The sequence below is a fragment of the Letharia columbiana genome (assembly GCF_014066305.1).
Source record: "Letharia columbiana isolate WasteWater2 chromosome Unknown Sc0000004_s0, whole genome shotgun sequence".
In the NCBI taxonomy this organism is placed as follows: domain Eukaryota; kingdom Fungi; phylum Ascomycota; class Lecanoromycetes; order Lecanorales; family Parmeliaceae; genus Letharia; species Letharia columbiana.
The window spans coordinates 262905-287003 of NW_023501040.1; the positions used below are offsets into that span (position 1 = coordinate 262905).

Below are 24099 nucleotides of genomic sequence, written 5' to 3' on the forward strand. Positions count from 1 at the left end.
ACTACAGCAGACGAATGCGGAGAATACTACGGAGAAATTAAGCGGCAATAAGGCCCCTAGCACCAAGCACGGTTTTATATTAAATTATTACTTAATAAGCGGAGAACACTACTGCAACTTAGCCTATTATCTTTACTATATTAAAAAGTAAGAGGAGGAACTATAATAGACAAATGCGGAGAATACTACGGAGAATACTATGGAGAACACTGCGGAGAAACTAAGCGGAAATAAGGCTTCTAGTATTAAGAACACGGCTTAGCTCTCCAAAATCCCACATCATATACTCTCCACGATTCTATATCAAATCATTACTTAGTAAGCGAAGAATATTACTACAACTTAATCTATTATCCCTACTATATTAAGGAGTAAGAGGAGAAACTACAATAGATAAATGCGGAGAATACTGCGGAGAAACTAAGCGGTAATAAGGCCACCATCGTTAAGAACACGGCTTAGCTCTCTAAGATCCCGCCTTATATACTCTCCACGATTCCATATTAAATCATTACTTCGGAACGATACATATTTGAACGAATTGAAATCGTCCGATATCTTGCTTTAACAGCTATTTCATTATTCGAAAGATTTCACTACGGTAGAAGATAATGTGGGATTCACACCACTAATTGATATGTTATCTCCATTTCTTTCCGATATTTTAATACTTCTTACCATAAGGACATAGCCTTTCTCTATTTTTTATAGGCAATTATTACGAATTAATTCTTTATACTCGATATACCTTCCTAATTAGGCCTTAGCGCGCCTCTCTCCGTACATATATATCTATATATAGATTAAAAACGCATAGTAAGCGATCAGAGTTCGATTTGACTTAGAAAAATTCAACTTTATAAATTTAATTCATAGGCCTTTACTTGTTATATATATAAATTTAAAAAAAAAAATTATTCTTTTATATATATTAATCAAAAATAAAAAATAATTATTGTAATAATTATTAATAATAATAAAGTTTTATATTATAATCTTTTATTAAAAAGATATAGATTTTAGAGTTTAAATAAATATTTATAATTATTAAATATTTCTTTTAAAAAAAAATTTTAATTTTTAATTTTATAAATAATTAAGAAAGAAAGTAAATATAGATTTTAAAGATATATATTATAAATATATAAGAGTATAATCTTATTTTTAATTTCTCTTAAATTTATAATATTAAATTTAATATTTACTAATATAAAGAAATTTTAAATTTATTAAATTTTCTTTTTAAATAATGAAAAATAAATAGATATTAAAATAATAAATATAAAATTATTTATATTATTAACTAATATAATAATTTAAAAGTAATTAAAAATAAATATTTATTATATATTTATATTAGATTTTATTTAAAAATAATAAAAATAATTTTAATAAAATTATCTAATATAATAAATATATACTTCTAAATTAAATTTATAATCTTTTTTTTAATTAGAGTTATCGATTAAATTTAATAAGTTTTATTTATTTAAAAGTATAATTTATATTTTATAATTAAAAAATAATTAATTTTTTTTAATAAAATATAAAAAAGTTTTTCTAAAATTAAATAATATATATTTATTTTTTAATTAAACTTATTAATAAATTTAATAAGCGTACTTTAATAAATAATATTTAAGATTCTTATTCTTTAATAATTATAAGATTAAATTTTAAAGAATTTATATTATTAAAAAGCGTATTCTTCGCGTTATAATAAAATTTACATAGAATATAAAAAGATTATTTTATATATAAATAATATATATCTATTTTTTTAATAAGAAAATATAAAATAATTATCGAGTTAATTTAATTAATCTAATTAAAAAGTTAAATAAATTTAAATTTATAACTAATTATATATATATATAAATTTAAGTTTTTTTAAATTAACTTTATCTTATTTTTTATATATATTAATATTTTATAAGTAAATAATAATATTATATTTAAATAAATAAAAATTTATATAAAATCTTTTTAAAAGAGTTATTTAATAATTTAAATATATTATTAATATATATAATAGAATAAAATAAAGCTAAGTTAGAAATTTTTAAATTTATATATATAACTAATTATAAATATATTAGATTTACGCTTTTTAATTAGATATTATAAATAAATAAATTAGCGTTTATAATTATTAAAAATCTCTTTCTCTACTTTTAATTCTTTAATAAATTTACTATTTTCTATTAAAATTTTAAATCTTTTTTTTTAAACTATAGGTCGAAACTTACCCTATTTAATAATTAGAATCTTTTTAAATTTAATCTTATAATTATTAAAGCGTAAGAAATTTAAATATTATTTATTAAAGTTTACTCGATAGCTCTAATTAAATAATAAATATATATTATTTAATTTTAAAACATCTTTTTTATTCTCTATTAAAATTCTTTAATTTCTTTTTAAAATTTAAATCGTAATTTAGATATTTTAATATTTTAGAGATTCTAAAACTTAGTCTTATAATTATTTAAAGATAGAGAATTTAAATATCGCTTATTAAAGCTCGATTATTAAATTTATAAATAGTTTTAATTAAATAAAAAGATAGATTATAAATTAAATTTATAATCTTTTTTTTAATTAAAGCTATAAAGTAAATTTAATAAGCGAACTTTTAATAGATAATATTTAAATCTCTTATCTTTAAATATCTATAAAGTTAAATTTAATAATTCTTTATTATTTAAAAGCTTATATTATATTCTATTATATAAATAAAAAATCTTAAAAGTTTAATAAAAAAATAGAAATGTTATTTCAAAATTAAATAATATATATTTATTTTTTAATTAGAGCTATTAAGCGAACTTTAATAAGTAGAATTTAATAAATAATATTTAAGATTCTTATACTTTAATAATAATAAGATTAAATTTTAAAATTTAAAATTTTTATATTATTAAAAAGCGTAATCTTTATTCTATAATTTTAAAAAAAAATCTTAAAATATTAATAGAAAATAAAAAAGCTATTTTATATATTAATAACGTATATATATTTTCTTAATAATTACGAATATTTAATAATTACGAATATTTAATAATTACGAATATTAAATATTTATTTATAATAATTTTATTAATTTAATTAAAGAGCGTAGTAACTTTAAATTTATAATTAATTATATATATAAATTTAAGATTTTTAAGCTTAGCTTTATTTTATTATATTATATATATTAATATAACTCGCTATTATAATATTATAATAGAAAAGATTAAAGATAAAATAATAGATATAAAGAAAGACTTAGTATTTGTTGGAATTCGGATCACGTGACTCTTGGCGTCTTGGCGATCACGTGACATGGTCACGTGACACGCCTTAGTGTGTCCGTATCTAGTCGCTCTTTCCTTCCATAGAACTCAATAGTCAATACAACTAAGTGTTCTACCTCATATTTTGACAGGTTATGAGCCCGGGCTCTGCCCGGCAACTATTTCAGTTATTTTATGACCTATCTACTACCTACCGTAGCTACGGCTACTTCCAGCGTATCCATCGCATCAATATTCATTGAATAACAGCAGTTACAACCGCGAAGGACCTCTTTCATCAACCTTCGTGATATGGGCATTTCCCACTTCAAGATAGTCATTCTGGCCAAACGGCATACGCCGAATGCGCTTCCAATAAAAAGGGCAAGGGTCGCGAGCAAGGGGGGCTATGCCGAAATTACCAACATGCCAACATATTACACCAACAATTTAGCGCACAGACTCTCGTGCCGCCCCTAATACAAGGTAATTTCGGGCGAGCCGAAGTATACCGCACTTAACCGTATAATGCCGAAGCCATTATACGCCGCAATAGGGCATTATACGCCTATACCTTTTCGTCGCATAGCCGCTATAACCGCTAGAACATTATTAATTTCCCTGCGTTGAGTAGGACACGCTAAAGATGAGAGACGACATATCCTTATTCTTATACTTCGCTACATCAAAAACTGATGACAAGCGGTTAGACTCTAACATCCCGTTATACAATTTCCATAATGGGGGCTGAAACCCAGCCTGAGGCAACGGCGCAACGCCAAAAGGGAAAACAACCCATACCTCGCGTACCAAGTATATCAATACGTAAAGGGGAATCACTCCTTAACGCAGCGACCGAAGGGTAATCACCCTCTATACCCGTAAAAATAAGGCGGTCTCGCGAAGAAGCTTTAATTGGATCTAATAAGCGAGCGAAGCGAAATTGCGAGCAATCTCGCACTCAATCTTAACTAATTTCTTCGACAGAAGAGCCAACCAATAGGTGGCATCACATTGTAAATACGATAGAGGGCGATTAAGACAATCGCGACGATAATGTAAGAAATGGAATTTAATTAAACTCCCCCTTAAGTATAAAGAGAGGCGATCTTCCATTAAGTAATCGCATACTTATACCACATTTCCCCCAGCACCTACAAGTTAAAGCCCATCTTTTCAGAGTATTATTAACTACGTTATAGATTGTGACGTAAGATCCTTCTTTAAGTAACGCTTCAAGTTATATCGAGCTAACTTTAGAGCTTAGCGGGACTTCCTCTACACGCTTTAAATAATTATAAGTATTCCGGATACGAACAGCACCGATAGCGAGTATACTCCAATTCCTTATATTGATTCTGTTGTTATATCGGGTTAATCTACCCCCGAATTACTACTAAAGCTAATCTCAGACGAAGAGCTCTTCGGGTTTATAGTAAAGCTAGTTTCACCGACGCCGTCTACTCTATTCACTTCATTAAGCCCTACTATATCGCAGACCTCATCCTTAAATTTAAGCTCTTATAAAAGCTTTATCTCATTAAGCCCTAAAAATTAGGCTAATCCTTTATAAATAGTATCATGTCTAAATACATCGATATTAAGCTTTCGGCCAATTTAAGTCAACTCCATCAAATTCCTATACTTGAGGGCGCTTTTAATTACTACAAATAAAAGCGGGATATATAAGATTTCTTCGTTCTACTAGACCTCTGGTATTATATTAAAACCGATACAATTTAATCAATCTCTCGCCTAGCGGTTACCGTAAGGGCCGTAATCGAATAGCGATCTATAAGAGATGCCCTTAAGATTATTATCGACGTAGATGTCGTAATATAAACCAGAGCGTATTATAAACTTTATACTATGATGAAGACTCGCTGCGAGGATAACCCGCGCGATCTTATTGAGAGCTGCACCAACGCTGTAGTCGCCTGAAAGGACTTAAAAGAATATAAGCCCCGCGGATCAGGCATCCTCAGCTCCACCATTTAGAGGCTGGAGTCTCTTACCCTTACTGCCTGCGAAAATAAGCTATAGGCCTACGTTAACTAGTTTATTAGTCTATTGCGTGAGATTAACAGCCTACCCGGGAAATTTCCCTTTATCACCGACGAGAATTGAAAGATTTATTACTTCCACAAGGGCTTAGGTGGCCAGTACACTTAGTACCGTGAGATCTACAATTAGAATCACGACCCTTGCAATGAAGACGGGTCTTTCAAATTCACGCTGGCCTACGCTAGAACACGGTGGCTCAATACCGTCTCTGATTCTACTGCCTCCGCTGAGTCCTTTAACACTCATGCGATGGCTACCTACACCGAAATGGGTGTTTATGCCCTTGTTTCTGCGGCGCCTATATCAGTTGAGTATCGCATTCAAGATGGTGCCAATTCTACCAACTCTCGCACCTGGACACAGACCTGCAAGTTCTGCATCATTTGCAACAAGGACTTTCACTCCACCAAGGAGCACCCCGAATGGCTGAAGCGTAAGCGCGCCCGCGAAGAATCTCAAGCCTCTGGGAATAGAGGCCGCGGTGGCCGTGGCGGTCGGGGTGGAAAGGGCGGTCGAGGAGGCGGTAATATCAATACCGAATCCAAGCCCGAGAAGCCTAAGGAGGAGAAGGATTAACCTCCCAGTGCTGGGGCAGCCGTTGTAATTACCCAGCCTATGGTAGCGCGCTGCTTCGTCGCTTATACCGCTACCGCGCTCATCGCCAACTCCCAAGCGCTGAGCGATAAGGTCTATAAACCTTCCAAGGCTAAACCCTTGGATAGAGCCTCTACCACTGCACTTTCCACTGCAGCGGTAATGTCCTCTCTCTGGCTCCGTGATTGCGCATGCACTCAGCACATTATACACAATTTCTCGATCTTTAAGACCTTCTCTAGGTTCCAGGAACCTCGCCCTGTTGGTGGACTCGCCGGCGGTAGCTATATGGCTATCGGCTTTGGTAGTATTAACCTTGAATGTAAGGTGAAGGGTGCTAAGCGTACTTGGACTCTTAATAATATCTGGTATGTACCAGGGTGTGGCTTTAACCTGATTTTCGAGGGATAATTGGAGGAGCAACGGTACTCGCTTTCTTTTGTTCCCGGCGGTCTTTTCGTGGGAAAACAGCAGTTTTTCTTCAAACGTACCTAGAGCCGCCTCTATGCGCTCGATACTTAGGGGGATACCCCCTAGCCTTAGCCGTCATCAATGGAGAAATTCCCGCTTATGATGAGTCCCCCACTAAGTCTGTAGAGCCCTCTAATGAGCAAGAGTCTCGAATTGATGAGGATACTCTGCGCATGTGGCATGCCCGCATGGGTCATTTAGGCACTCAGAACGTTAAGAAGATGGCCAAAATGTGCACCGGAATGGATCTTTCTAAACCTCCTCCCGGCGATGCTTGCGAGCCATGCTCCGTAGCCAGCCTCAAGGTAAAGCCCCATAAACGCCATATTGTCCCCGGGAGATAGGAGAATGACTTGATTCACACCGATCTCCAGGGACCGTTTGACGCTTCCCATGACGGCTACACGTTCATGATCACCTTTCTGGATGATTTCACTCTGCGCTCCGACGTCTACCTCCTACCGGATAAGTCTGGCGAGTTCGTTCTTGCCGTATTCAAGCTATTCCTCGGTGATGTGGAACACGGCGATTGCCGTTGTACTCGCCTTCGCTCTGATTGCGGCACGGAATATCAGAACTACAAAATGGAAGCCTTTCGTCTATCCAGGGGAATCGTCTGGGAAGGCATTGTGCCGGGGAACCCCCAAATGAATGGGAAGTCTGAACGATTGGGCGCTACCATTCAGCGCAAAGCCAGCGCGATGCTCAAGGAGAGCGGCCTGCCGCAGAAGTACTGGACCGAATTCGTCCGTACTGGGAACCATTTGCGCAATCGCCAACCCGTGACCGGGCGAGATGTCACTCCTTTCGAGGCTTGCACCGGTTCCCCTCCCGACGTTTCTTACCTACGCATCGTTGGGCAAACAGGCTTCTGCCAGACTGTGCTCAAAGCCACTGGCTGGAAGAAGTACCAAGACCATGCGGTCAAGGGACAACTCATGGGCTATCAAGGTCATTTCTATCGCATGCTCTTAAGCAGCGGCGAGATCGCTATCGTCTCCAATGTCAAGTGGTTCGATAACGTCCCTCTTAAGCCCACACCCTTTGTTTTAGGGGAGGATGCGCGCGATAACGTCAAAACGGCAGCCTACCGTAACGGTCGCCGGCTTGCCGAAACCATTGATCATCCCGAGGGTCACCTTCCCTCTTCACCTGCAGTTCCAGGGGAGAATCGCCAAAAGAGGCAAGCAACTTCCGTTGAAGATGAAGCCAATGACTTGCTCAATTCCATTCGAGTCCTCAAAAGGGCTCGGCCAGCAGCCCCAGCTGACTCGGAGCCTTCAGAAGAGCAATCACCTGATACACTCAGTGATGAAACTCTCTCTGCAGCCCCTACGACGGCGCATTCCAGGCCCATCACTCGCTCCATAAGCGGTCGCAACCCGATCCCAGCGACGAGTCGCCCATCCGATACCTTAAGGGCACACAGGGAACTCTCTCCAGATCCCCTAGCGCTGTTGGCAAAAGCCTCCCCTTCCGAACCCTACGAACCTCGAACCTACAAGGAGGCCATGTCGGACTCTTACCGCAAGATGCATTGGGAAATTGCCATGGGGGAAGAAGTCGACTCGCTCACCACCAATAGGACTTGGACTCTGGTGGATCTCCCATCAAATGCGCACGCCTTAAGAGGCCGATGGGTCTACAAGCTTAAGCGTGGTCCCGCAGAGGAGATTATACGACATAAAGCTCGCTGGGTTGTTCGCGGCTTTAAACAACGAGAAGGGATCGACTTCAACGAAACCTTCGCCTCTGTCGTTAAGCCCATAAGCTACAAAGCGATCTTTACGCTGGCAACTGCCTTGGACTAGGAGCTTGAGCAGATGGACGTTAAAACCGCCTTTCTGTACGGCGATATTAAGGAGACAATTTACGTCACTCAGCCCACTGGCTTTAAGGCCAAAGGCCAAAAGAATAAGGTGTATAAGCTTGTCAAGGCACTTTACGGCCTAAAGCAATCCCCTAGGGTTTGGTACAACACCCTTGCAACCTACCTGAAGGAACTGGGTTTTGAACCCATTGCTGCCGACCTCTCTGTGTTCACTAATGGTACCACCATTATCGCTATTTACGTGGACGACATCCTACTCGCGGGTCTCGACAAAACCGAAATATAGGGCATCAAGAACAAGCTCAATGAGAAGTTCGAGATGACTGATTTGGGACCTTGCACCTATTACCTTGGCATGACGGTCACCAGAGACCGTGCTAATCGAATCCTGCGCCTTGGCCAAAAAGGCTACATTGAGAAGTTTCTGGAGGAATATGGCATGTCAAGCTCTGCGCCATCGCCCACTCCCATCAACGGCGATAAGTTCCATGCCGCTGAAGATGATTTCACCCCTACCGATTAGTCTCGTCATGCCTATCAGTCGGCTGTGGGATTACTTATGTACGCAATGCTGGGCACTCGACCCGATCTCGCATTCGCCGTCTCAGTGGTCTCTAGGTATGTCTTAAACCCCGATGAATCCCATTGGAAGGCTGTCAAGCGCATCTTCTGGTACCTAAACGGTACCAAGGACTGGCAGTTGGTATTCAGGGGAGACCTGAAACCACTCACTGGCTACACAGACGCGGACTGGGTGGGCGACCAGGACACTCGACGTTCTACCTCTGGTTACGTCTTTGATGTAGGCAGTGCTGCCATCAGTTGGTCATCGAAACGGCAGCCTACCGTGGCGCTATCCTCGTGCGAGGCCGAATACATCGGCCAGACGCAGGCTACCAAGGAGGCAGTTTGGCTGCGTGGACTCCTTAATCAACTCAACCTCAGCGCTAAGTGCACACAGGCTGTTATCGTCTACTGCGACAATCAGGGTGCTATGGCGCTTGCCAAAAATCCTCAATTTCATGCGCGCACTAAGCATATCGACATTCAGCACCACTATGTGCGGGAACAAGTCACCGCTGGTACCGTTGCTCTTGAGTATGTCCCTACCGAACAACAGGTGGCCGATGGACTCACCAAGGCACTGCCCAAGGACAAGTTTGAGAAGTTTCGCATGCTAATTGGGCTGGAACATCGTCCATAGCATTGTCCATTCAGGGGAGCTGACTCCGAATCCAGGGGAGCTATTTCATTGGTCCCCGCAGTTCGGGTGATCCACCCGAGCCGCCCGCCGAGCCTCAGGCTTGATACTCTGCGGGCTCGCCATTCCATACCAGAACAGCTATTTCTTCAGCGCTATTGCCGCTATCGCTACCAAATCTTCAGGGCTCTTTCGGGACACCCTTATCTATGCCACTACCACTACCAGCCACTATTGCCAAGGACTAGATACCTGGAACGGCCCCCGCAGGAGCCTTGCAGCCGGTCGCAATGTGTGGGACGGAGAATTTCTTCCAATCATTTCATTCAGTCACCCCCACGAATATCCTCCGGCCTCGAATCGATCGATTTTTGGTGTGCACCAGATGGCCTGGAAATAAAATTTCCGAAAAACCGTTTTTTGACAAAAAGTGGAATTTGGTGGCGATGTCGGTTTGACATAGTCGTTTTCAGATTTCGACTTTTCACTTTAGCCACCCGGCGCTAAACTCACTTTAGCTACCCGGCTCGGACTTCACTTTAGCCACCCGGCGCTAAACTCACTTTAGCTACCCGGCTCGGACTTCACCTTAATTACCCGGCGCTAAAACTCACTTTAGCTACCCGGCTCGGACTTCACTTTAGCTACCCGGCGCGAACTTCACTTTAGCCACCCGGCGCTAAACTCTGGCGAAAATCGACTAAGTCATTTTTCACCTTACCTACCCGGTTTTGACACTGTCAGCGTTGAACTTCGTGTCTACCGGATTTCGCGTATGAAAGGATACGTGCGAAGGGGAGTGTTGGAATTCGGATCACGTGACTCTTGGCGTCTTGGCGATCACGTGACATGGTCACGTGACACGCCTTAGTGTGTCCGTATCTAGTCGCTCTTTCCTTCCATAGAACTCAATAGTCAATACAACTAAGTGTTCTACCTCATATTTTGACAGTATTTATTAATAATAATAAAAATAAAAAGTAAAAGTTAAAGTAAGATTTTATATTTATTAACGTAATTTTTAATAGTTATAATAATTTAATTATAATAATTATAAAGTAATATTAATATTAATAATATATAATAGTAACGATAATAGTATATTATAATAGAATAATTATATATTTATATTCTATTAATTAAGATAAGTTTAGATTTATTATAAGCGTATTCTATATTCTTAATATATTACTTAGCTCTCTTACTTATTTAGATCTAGCGAGTCTTAATAGAGACATTTATTTACTATTTAATATCTTTCTTCTATATATATAATTCGATATCTTAGTTATCTTATTTAAAATACCTATATTAATATTATATCTATATCGATTTTAATAAAATCTATAAATTAAATTTATAAGCTATTTTTTAATTAGAGCTATTATTAAGAAATAGTTTTTAATATTATATAATATTAATATAATATAAAAAAGTTATTTTATTAATCTATATAATCTATAAATATATATATATAAAGAGAGACGCGCTGAGATTTAATTAGAAAGGTATATTAAGTATAAAGAATTAATTTATAATAATTATTTATGAAAAATAGAGAAAGACTATATTCTTATAATAAGAAGTATTAAAATATCGAAAAGAAATAAAGATAATATATTAATTAGTGGTATAAATTCTATAATATCTTCTATTATAGTAAAATCTTTCGAATAATAAAATAGCTATTAGAGTAAGATATCGAATAATTTTAATTCGTTTAAATATATATTATTCGATATTTCTTTTATAGAGATTTAATTATTATAGTAAATTCTTCTCTTATAATATTATTATTAATATATATAATAGAATAAGATAGAGTTAAATTAGAAAATCTTAAATTTATATATATAGCTAATTATATTACTATAAAGAATACTATAGAGAATACTATAAAGAAATTAAGCGATAATAAAACTCTTAATATTAAGAATATAACTTAACTCTTTAAGATCCCACGTTATATACTCTCTACGATTTTATATTAAATTATTATTTAATAAGCGAAGAATATTACTATAACTTAGTCTATTATCTTTACTATATTAAGAAGTAAGAGAAGAAACTATAATAAATAAATATCGAGAATACTACGGGGAATATTATGAAGAATACTATAAAGAAATTAAGCGGTAATAAAATTATTATTATTAAGAATACGGCTTAGCTCTTTAAGATCTCACGTTATATACTTTCTACGATTTTATATTAAATTATTATCTAATAAGCGAAGAATACTATTATAACTTAGTCTATTATTTCTATTATATTAATATAATATATTATTATAATAATCTTATAAGAGAAGAATTTATTATTATACTTAATTAAGTCTTTATAAAAGAAATATCGAACGATATATATTTAGATGAATTGAAATCGTTCGATATCTATAGCTATTTTATTATTCGAAAGATTTTACTACGATAGAAGATATTATGAAATTTACATTATTAATTAATACGTTATCTTTATTTCTTTTTAATATTTCGATACTTCTTACTATAAGAATATAATCTTTCTCTATTTTTTATAGATAATTATTACGAATTAATTCTTTATATTTAATATACCTTTCTAATTAAATCTTAACGCGTCTCTCTTTATATATATATATTTATATATAGATTAAAAACGTATAGTAAGCGATTAGAGTTCGATTTGATTTAGAACTAAAGTTAAAATATAATTTAAATTAGAAAAATCTAATTTTATAAATTTAATTTATAGATCTTTATTTATAATAATATATTATATTAATATAATAGAGATAATAAATTAAATTATAATAATATTCTTCGCTTATTAAGTAATAATTTAATATAAAATCGTAAAGAGTATATAACGTGAAATCTTAGAGAGCTAAATCGTATTTTTAATATTAAGAGTTTTATTACTACTTAATTTCTTCGTAATATTCTTTATATTTATTTATTATAATAACTTCTCTTACTCTAATTAAGTAGATTAATATAAAATTATAAAGAGTAAATATATTATATTATTACTACTAATAACTATCTTTATAATATTCTTTATATTTATTTATTATAATAACTTCTTTTATTTTAATTAAGTGAATTAATATAAAATTATAAAGAGTAAATCTATTATATTATTATTTCTAATAATTATCTTTATAATATTCTTTATAATATTCTTTATAATATTCTTTATAATATTCTTTATATTTATCTATTATAGATTCTTCTTTTATTTAATTAAATATAAGCGTATTAAGAGTAAATATATTATATTAATAAAATTAGTAAAATTAATAAAGAGATATTATAATTATAATTATATAAATAGTTAAAAGAATTATTTAATTCTAAACGCGTTTAATATAATTATTATATTTAAATATTTATTTAATTTATTAATAGTAGATTAAATTTTATAAATTTAAAATCGTTAATAAATATAAATTAAGTTTTATAATTTATAAAATTATAAAGTAATAATATTTATAGAGAGCTAGTTATTTTAAAGTATAAAATCTTTATATATATATTTTTAATAAGAGAGAGTAAGAGAGTTAATAAGCTAATTTAATCGATCTAATTAAAGAGTATAATAACTCTAAATTTATTATTAGCTATATATATAAATTTAAGATTTTATAATTTAATTTTATCTTATTTTTTTTTATATATTAATAATAATATATATAGCTATTAATTAAGTAATTAATTATTTATTTATATAAATTTCTATTTAAATTATAAAGAGTAATTATAAATTACTATATAGATAATATATATATTTATAAAAAAAATCTTATTTAATCTTTTTATATTAGAAGTAAAACTCTTATTTTTCTTTCTTTTTAATTTAATTATTATTTTTATTTATCTTTAGAGAATTAATTTATATAATTATATATTAATAAATAAATATTAATTTAGAATTTTTTTTAAATAATTTTTAATTTTTAATTTTTAATTTTTAATTTTTTAAGAGTATTATTATAGCTAATATATCGCTAATTTTAATCTTTTTTATTAAAATTTATCCTTTTTTTTTAAATAAAATATTAAAATATATTTAATTTTTTAATTTTTTTAATTATAAATATAATTAATTAAAATAATAATTTATATTTTATATTTATAATAAAAGTATATAATTTTTTTTTTTTTTTTAATATATATAATAGAATAAAATAAAGTTAAATTTAAAAATCTTAAATTTATATATATAGTTAATTATTAATTTAAGATTATTATATTTTTTAATTAAACTAACTAAGTTAACTCGCTAGCTCTCTTAAACTCTCTTATTAAAAATTTATATATAAAAATTTTATACTCTAAAATAATTAGATTTCTATAAATATTATTTTTTTATAATTTAATAAATTATATAGCTTAATATACGCTTTTTAACGCTATAAAAATAATAAAGTTTAATTTACTATTAATAAATTAAATTAATATTTAAATATTATAATTATATTAAATATATTTAAGATTAATTAATTAATAATTCTTTTCTTTATTTATATAATTATATTTCTTCTATATTTTTATTAATTTATTAATTAAAAATAAATTCGTTTTCGATATCTCTCGCTTAAATATTACTAAGTATCTAAAATATATATCTCTTTTATCTATCTTTTAAATCTCTTATTAATATCTTTAAATTATTTTTTAATAAATTTATTATTAATAGTAATCGAGATCGTAAATAAGTCTTAATAATTATTTATTACTATTTATAAATATATTAAAAAACTCTTTAAAAGAGTCTAAACGAAAATATTCTTCTCTATATACTTCTTTTAAATTAATAATAATATTTTTTAATTTAGTAATACTATCTCTTAAAACGCATTTTTCTTCTTAATTCATTTTTTATTATCTTATTTTAAAGTCTATTAAAGCGTATTAAATTTAAATATTATTAAGAAAAAGCTCTTAAATAAGAGAAAGACGATATAAAAGATTCTCTATTATAAGACTTATTATTAAACTTTTTAATAATTTTTTTTTAATAATCTATATTCTTTTAACTTATCTTTTAACTTTTATTTAAATTCTATTTAATCTTTAATAAAGCTCGCTAACTATATTATATATTATTTATATATTATTTACTTATAAATATATTAAAAGAATCTTAAAAAGAGCTTAAACGAATTTATAGCTATTATCTTTCTTTATATATTTCTTTTAAATTAGCAATACTTAATTAATCGCTTAATTAATATTATTTATCTTATTAACTTAATAATTTATTTAATTAAATTATTAATTAATTATTTAATTATTTATTTAGTTAATTACTTAGCTAGCTACTTAATCTAATATTTTATAAAAAAAGAAGTAAAAAAAGAAACTATAATAGATAAATATAAAGAATATTATAAAGAAATTAAATAATAATAAAATTATTATTATTAAGAATACGATTTAGCTTTTTAAGATTTTATATTATATTAATTATTTATTTAATTAATTACTTAATTAATTACTTAGCTAATTACTTAATCTAATACTCTTTAAAAAAAGAAATAAAAAAAGAAATTATAATAGATAAATGCGAAGAATATTATAAAGAAATTAAATAATAATAAAATTACTATTATTAAGAATACGATTTAACTTTTTAAGATTTTATATTATATTAATTATCTATTTAATTAATTACTTAATTAATTATTTAATTTAATACTCTATAAGAGAAGAAATAAGAGAAAAAATTATAATAAATAAATATAAAGAATATTATAGAGAAACTAAGCGATAATAAAATTATTATTATTAAAAATACAACTTAGCTCTCTAAAATTCTATCTTATATACTCTTTATAATTTTATATTAAATTATTACTTAGTAAATAAAGAATACTATTATAACTTAATTTAATATTTCTATTATATTAATATAATATATTATTATAAATAAAGATCTATAAATTAAATTTATAGAGTTAAATTTTTCTAAATTAAATCGAACTCTAATCGCTTATTATATATTTTTAATCTATATATAATATATATATATAAAAAAAGACACGCTAAGATCTAATTAGAAAGATATATTAAATATAAAAAATTAATTTATAATAATTATCTATAAAAAATAGAGAAAAGATTATATTCTTATAATAAGAAATATTAAAATATTAAAAAGAAATAGAGATAATATATTAATTAGTAATATAAATTTTATATTATCTTCTATTATAATAAAATCTTTCAAATAATAAAATAACTATTAGAGTAAGATATCGAATAATTTTAATTTATCTAAATATATATTATTTAATATTTCTTCTATAAAGATCTAATTAATTATAATTATTATAATAAATTTTTCTCTTATAATATTATTATAATAATATATTATATTAATATAATAAAAATAATAAATTAAATTATAATAGTATTCTTCGCTTACTAAGTAATAATTTAATATAAAATTATAAAGAATATATAATATAAGATCTTAAAGAGTTAAGTCGTATTCTTAATAATAATAATTTTATTATTACTTAATTTCTTTATAATATTCTTTATAATATTCTTTGTAGTATTCTTTATATTTATTTATTATAATTTCTTCTTTTACTTCTTAATATAATAGAGATAATAAATTAAATTATAGATAATATTCTTCGCTTATTAAATAAAAATTTAATATAAAATTATAAAAAGTATATAATATAAGATTTTAGAGATTTAAGTTATATTCTTAATAATAATAATTTTATTATCGCTTAATTTCTTTGTAATATTCTCTATAATATTCTTTATAATATTCTTCATATTTATTTATTATAATTTCTTCTTTTACTTCTTAATATAGTAAAAATAATAAATTAAATTATAATAATATTTTTCGCTTATTAAATAATAATTTAATATAAAATCGTAGAGAGTATATAATATAATATCTTAAAGAATTAAATTGTATTCTTAATAATAGTAGTCTTATTACCGCTTAATTTCTTTATAATATTCTTTATAATATTCTCTATAATATTCTTTATATTTATCTATTATACTTTCTTCTTTTATTTCTTAATATAATAAAAATAATAAATTAAGTTATAATAATATTCTTCGCTTATTAAATAATAATTTAATATAAAATTATAGAGAGTATATAACGTGGAATTTTAAAGAGCTAAGTTATATTCTTAATATTAAGAATCTTATTATTACTTAATTTCTTTATAATATTCTTTATATTTATTTATTATAATAACTTCTCTTATATTAATTAAATAAATTAATATAAAATTATAAAGAGTAGATTTATTATATTATTATTACTAATAACTATCTTTATAATATTTTTTATATTTAAACGATAAAATATTCTCTATTAGACTATTATTTAAACTTTATAAAAGTATTATTTTTTATATAATTTTAGCGATCTAGTTATATATTAATCTCTAGATATTATTTAAAGTTATTATTAAATCTTAATTCGAAAATAGATTTTTATAAATCGAGTTTTATATCTTTATAAGAGATATTAAATTAAGAAATATAATATATAAATATTTAAGAATCTTTAGAGAGAGCTTTTTAGTCGAATAAAAATTTATAAGAGCTCTATCTACTTAATATCTAACTTCTCTATAATAATAAATTAAATTAAATATAAGATAATAAAAGTAATTAAGAAGTTAAATAATATTATAAAGAATAAAGATATAGATATTAGTAATACTAGCGATTAGAATAAATTAATAAACTTAAATCTATTATTTAAATAATCTTCTAATTTTTTATTTATACTCTTTTATCTCTAATTTTATTTAATTTAATATTAATTTAATAAAGTTACTTAATATAATTTCTCTCTATAAAGATCTTCGCGTAATATTTTATATATATTTAAACGCGAGTAATTTATAGATTTAAATCTCTATAAATTTCTAAATAAAGTATTTTTATTAAAATAACTATCTTAACTAAATAATCGAATAAAATAAATAATTTTTAAATTAATTAATATTCTTCGCATTTATCTATTATAATAATTTCTTCTTTTATTAAATATTAAATTAATATAAGATTATAAAGAGTAGATTTATTATATTACTACTATTAATAATTATCTCTATAATATTCTTTATAATATTCTTTATATTTATCTATTATAGATTCTTCTCTTATTTAACTAAGTGCGAGAATATTAAGAATAAATATATTTATATTAAAATTAATAGAATTAATAGAATTAATAAAATTAATAAAATTAATAGAATTAATAGAATTAATAGAATTAATAAAATTAATAGAATTAATAGAATAATAAAAGAAGAATAATTATATAAATAGATAAAAGAATTATTATTTAATTTTAAACGCGTTTAATATAATTATTATATTTTTAAAAGCTTTTTTTTAACGATATTTAGAATCTAATACGCGTTAAGAGATTTTAAAATAGAATAAGAATAAAAGATATATCTTAGAAGATAGTATTATTAAATTAAAAGATATTATTACTAATTTAAAAAAAGTATATAAAAAGAATATATTTATTTAAACTCTTTTTAAAAGTTTTTTAATACGTTTATAAGTAGTAATAAATAATTATTAAACTCGCTTATAACCTCAATTATTAGTAATAATAAATTTATTAAAAAATAATTTAAAAGCGTTAATAGAGACTCTAAGAGGCGAGTAAAAGAGATATATATATCTAAAATATTAAGTAATCTTTAAGCGAGAAATATCGAAGACGATTATATTTATATTAATAAAATTAATAGAATTAATAGAATAATAAAAGAAGAATAATTATATAAATAGATAAAAGAATTATTATTTAATCTCGAATATATTTAATATAATTATTATATTTAAATATCTATTTAACTTATTAATAGTAAATTAAACTTTATTATTTTTATATTATTAAAAAGCGTAAACTAAGCTCTATAATTTACGAAATTATAAAGTAATAGTATTCTTAGAGAGCTCGTTATTTTAGACTGTAAGACTTCTATATATAGATTTTTAATAACTATAAACGCTGAATTATTTACTCGCGATATCTAACTAAAAAGCGTAAATTTAATAAATTAATAATTGACTATATATATAAATTTAAGGTTTTCTAATTTAGCTCTATCTTATTCTATTATATATATTAATAATAATATTATAGAAAAAGAATCTACTATAATAATTATAATTAATTAAATCTCTATAAAAGAAATAATAAATAATATATATTTAGATAAAATAAAATTATTTAATATCTTACTCTAATAGCTATTCTATTATTTAAGAGATTTTATTATAATAGAAGATAATATAAAATTTATATTACTAATTAATATATTATCTTTATTTCTTTTTAATATTTTAATACTTCTTATTATAAGAATATAATCTTTCTCTATAATTATTATAAATTAATTCTCTATATTTAATATATCTTTCTAATTAAGTCTTAGCGCGCCTCTCTTTATATATTATATAGATTAAATTAATTTTATAGTAATAAAAGTAGATTAAAAACGTATAGTAAGCGATTAGAGTTCGATTTAACTTAGAGCTAGAGCTAAAATTTAATTTAACTTAGAAGAATTTAACTTTATAAATTTAAATTTATTATTATATTTTAATTAGCGAATTTTATAATTTATAAAATTTATATTTATATATTTTTTTATTAAAGTCTCTTTTATCTTATATTTTTTTTATCTTTCTTTTAATATAAAAATTACTCTTTTTAATTATTAAAAAATAGTTTTCTTTTAATTTAATATATATAAAATCTTTAATATTAATATAATACTTCTTAAACTTTACTATAATAATAATTTATATTAATTTTTTTAAATTATATTTAGAATTATATAAAATTTATAAATTTATAATTTAATTTATATAGAGTTTAACTCTTATAGCGAAGTTAATTTATATATTTTAAAATATATTAGAATTAAATATATAGTAAAAAAATAGAGAATAGAATAGAAGAATTTATTTTTAAAATAGAAATAAAGTATTAGTTTTATACTAGATTTTATAATATTAATATATTTATTTATAAAGTCGAAGACTTAATTAAATATATTAAAAAAAAAATTAAAAAATAAAAAGTCTAATAAGCGATATATATTCGAAGATATTTTTAAGAATATAATTCTTATTATTCTTAATATAATCTTAAATTTTAATTTATAGATTATTAATATAATTATTATAATAAATATAAAGCTAAAAATTATATCTATATATTCTAAATAAAATAAATTTTTTAATTACTTTTATTTTAATTACTTTTATTATTACTCTTTTTTTATTTTTAGCTTTATCTTACGAAAGCTACTATATATAGAAATTTACTATTAATAAAAAATTAAAAAATTATTAGCGATAATTATACGATTTATATATATATAATAAGGACTATATATCGAATATATTTAAATTTTACGTTCTATATAACGTATATCGAATAGAGTTATATAAAATATTCTATTTATAATAGATTTAGTAAAAATTATTATTAATAAATAGTTAATAGATAGTTAATAAAATATAAAAGAGATATCGATTTATGATTATTTCTAATACTACGCTATAAAGTAATATATTAATATATTACTAGTAGAGAATTAATGACTAGCGGTAATATATAAAAAGATTCGAAAATTTCTCTAAGTTCTACAGCTCTATAGGGCTATATATCTTACTTATATATTAAATTTCGAGAAAAATCTAATAATCGAAAAATAAGTTACGTAACGTTAATAAATAAACTATTATAAGCGAAGCGAGATACTCGATTTAGTATAAATCTTAATATATAATAAGAGAATTTCGAAATAATTATCTATTTATTTCGAATATCGAATAATTTAATATTATCGAAATTCTAATATTAATTAAACGTTAATTAAAGGTTAATTAAAAGTTATAATAAATATCGAGTTAATAATATAATTAAGTAATATACTCTAATCGTATATTTCCTCTAAGATATTTTATAATTCTATTTTTTTATATAATTTTAATAATAGAAATATAAAAAGCTATTCTAAATTTTGCTAGATATATAAATTAATAATTAATTTTAAATTTATTAAAAGTTATATATATATTAATAAAGAGATTATTAATTTTATTTAATACTTTTATTTTATATATATTTAAATAAAAGTAATTTATAGATTTAAGTCTCTATAGATTTTTAAATAGAATATCTTTATTAAAACGACTTTCTTAGTTAAATAGTCGAATAAAATAAATAACTTTCAAATTAATTATAAAAGATTTACTTTTATCTTATTAGAGATATTAAAAATCATTATATTAAATCTCTTAATCGCGATATTATTAATTTAAATTACTAATTTATTCTTTTCTTAATCCTCTTAACTATCTTTATATACTTTAAAATATATTAGTTAATCTTATTTCTATATAATTTCTTAGCTTCGTTTACTAAGATTAAATACTCTTTTATAAGAATTTAAATAGCGTTAATTACGTCTAGTTAGCCGTTTTATCTAAACGCGTTATACTCTTTTTATTATTAGAAGAGATTATTAATAAGATTAATCGTTATTTAAGCGTATTATATAAGTTCTCTATATAAGTCTATTTCTTTTTAGAAATTATAATTACTATATTAAAAGTTACTATTTTAAACTAGAATCTAGAATATTATTAATAAAATTCTCTCTATAGATTTCGTAAGTATTTTATATTTTACTAATATATATAATTCTATAGAAGATATACTTATTTAGTATCGTAAATCGAGTATACCTAATATTAACGATTAGATACTATCTTTATAAATATCGCATATACTTCTATAGTTATTCAAGCTCGCTCTCGATCGAGAGCGAGTATCTCAAGAAGTATCTTTGATTGAATTTGTTTTTTCTCACTCTTCTAAGACTCGATGATATCGGGTTATGTCTCTTTACGAAAAGTCGCTATTATCTAATTTTTTCTCGACGTTCTCCTATTATATAACTAGAAGTAATATAATAGATCTAGACTTCGAAGAACTTTTTTTTTAATCGATATTATTAATAATATCTAGAACTAATTAATAAGAATTAATATATATTTTAGATTAAAAAGTAAACTCTAGAAATATAATATATCGTCGACGACGAATATAAACTCGTTTGTATATAAAATATTTTCGAGTCTTTTAGAAAGATACTCTGGAATAGAAATGGATATGAAATTATACTTTAATTCTAGTTCTCCTCTATGGTTCTCTATGTTACTAACAAGTCGGGATTAATCCTCTTAAATAGTTTTTATACCCTTCAGATCTAAATATATATTCATTCGTAAAGAAATCTTATCGTAGAGGCCTTCGGTCTCATAGGTCGAGGGATTAATAACGATAGAGTATTTATAGTCTATTAATAAATATCTCGATATATAGTTACTACTATAATAAGATTTATTACTAGTTATAATATTTCTAATAATATCTAAGAAAGAAGAATATTTATATATAAAAAATATATTTATATATTAATGATTAGATCGAATAAGTATTAGTAATAGCGAGTATTAAGTTATTTTAATACTAGTAAAAAGAGAAAAAGTAAGATTATTTATATACTATATTTCTTCTTTATAATCTCTATAATCGCAATTAGTCTTTTTATTATAATAGGCGTAGATTTAATTATACTAGACGTATTTCTAATAGTAATAAAAAAAAGATAATTTCTTATTAATCGATATCTTATTTTTTTATTTACTCTTTTAAATCTAGATCTAATTAATTTATATCTATTAATATTTATAATATATTATATCTCTTATTCTTTATTATTATATAAACTAGATTTTTATCTTTTTTAATCTAGAGAATCTTAGTAATTTATTATTATTTATAAGATTATTTTAGATATAAGATATCTATTATTAATCTCTTCTTTTAAGTTATTTTTAGCTTAATAAGATATTTATATAAAGATTTTAAATCTATATATATTAAGAGAGATATCTTTTTTTAAGAAATATTAGAGAAGATTTAATTTAGAGTAGATTTTCTAGTAATTATAATCTTAAATCTTAGAGATAATATATAAAGTTTAAAGACTAATATATTTCTAGTAATTCGACGATATTTAATTAATTATTAATAAATAGTATTAATATTATTCTAAATATTAGCTAAAGCTATTATATCGTCGATTTAAAAAGAAAAATCTTTATTATTAATAAATTACGATTTTATAAAAATTACGATTATTAGAGATATTATATCTAACTTAATAAATATAAAATCTCTATTTTTTATTTTTTATAAAAGACAGTAATTTAAATACTACGTATTTTTATCTATAGACTTTATAATCTAAATTAGTATATATAATAGAATAAGATAGAGCTAAATTAGAAAACCTTAAATTTATATATATAGTCAATTATTAATTTATTAAATTTACGCTTTTTAGTTAGATATCGCGAGTAAATAATTCAGCGTTTATAGTTATTAAAAATCTATATATAGAAGTCTTACAGTCTAAAATAACGAGCTCTCTAAGAATACTATTACTTTATAATTTCGTAAATTATAGAGCTTAGTTTACGCTTTCTAACGATATAAAAGTTATAAAGTTTAGTTTACTCTTAATAAGTTAAACTAATATTCAAATATAGTAATTATATTAAACGCGTTCGAAATTAAATAATAATTCTTTCATCTATTTATATAATTATTATTCTTTTATTACTTTATTAATTCTATTAATTTTACTAATACAAATATAATTATTCTCGATACTTCTCGCGGAAACGTTATTAAACGCTTTAAGTATATATATTTCTTTTTTTCTCTTTTAGAGCCTCTATTAACGCCCTTAAATCGCCTTTTAATAATTTCGTTATTATTAATAATCGAGGCCGTAAGCGAGTTAAATAGCTATTTATTTAATTAGTTACTTAGCTAATTACTTAATCTAATACTTTATAAAAGAAGAAATAAGAGAAGAAATTATAATAGATAAATACGGAGAATATTGCGAAGAATACTATAAAGAATACTACGGATAAATTAAGTAGTAATAAGACTATCGTCGTTAAGAATATAACTTAGCTCTCTAAGATCCCACGTTATATACTCTCTACGATTCTATATTAAATTATTACTTAATAAGCGAAGAATATTACTATAACTTAGCTTATTATTTCTATTATATTAATATAATATATTACTATAATAACGTTATAAGAGAAGAATTTATTATAACGACTATAGCTAATTAAGCCTCTATAGAAGAAATATTAAACGATATATATTTAAACAAATTAAAACTATTCGATATCTATAGCTATTTTATTATTCGAAAGATTTTACTACGATAGAAGATATTATAGAATTTATATTACTAATTAAGACGTTATCTTTATTTCTTTTTAATATTTCGCTTATAAGAGAAGAATCTACTACGATAATTATAGCTAATTAGATCTCTATAGAAGAAATATCGAATAATATATATTTAGATGAATTAAAATCGTTCGATATCTATAGCTATTTTATTATTCGAAAGATTTTATAATAATAGAAGATATTATAGAATTTATATTACTAATTAATACGTTATCTTTATTTCTTTTCGATATTTTAATACTTCTTATTATAAGAATATAATCTTTCTCTATTTTTTATAGGTAATTATTACG

The 24099-nt window shown here is 25.3% G+C and overlaps 1 protein-coding gene across 1 annotated transcript; it reads left to right on the top strand.

Moving 5' to 3' along the window:
* Window positions 1-5591: 5591 nt before the first annotated feature.
* HO173_002067 (uncharacterized protein) lies at window positions 5592-5918 on the top strand (the record flags this gene model as incomplete). Its single annotated transcript, XM_037304003.1, has 1 exon — window positions 5592-5918. One exon carries the CDS (start codon window positions 5592-5594, stop codon window positions 5916-5918), a length of 327 nt encoding a protein of 108 aa, XP_037168798.1.
* Between the last annotated feature and the right edge of the window lie 18181 nt (window positions 5919-24099).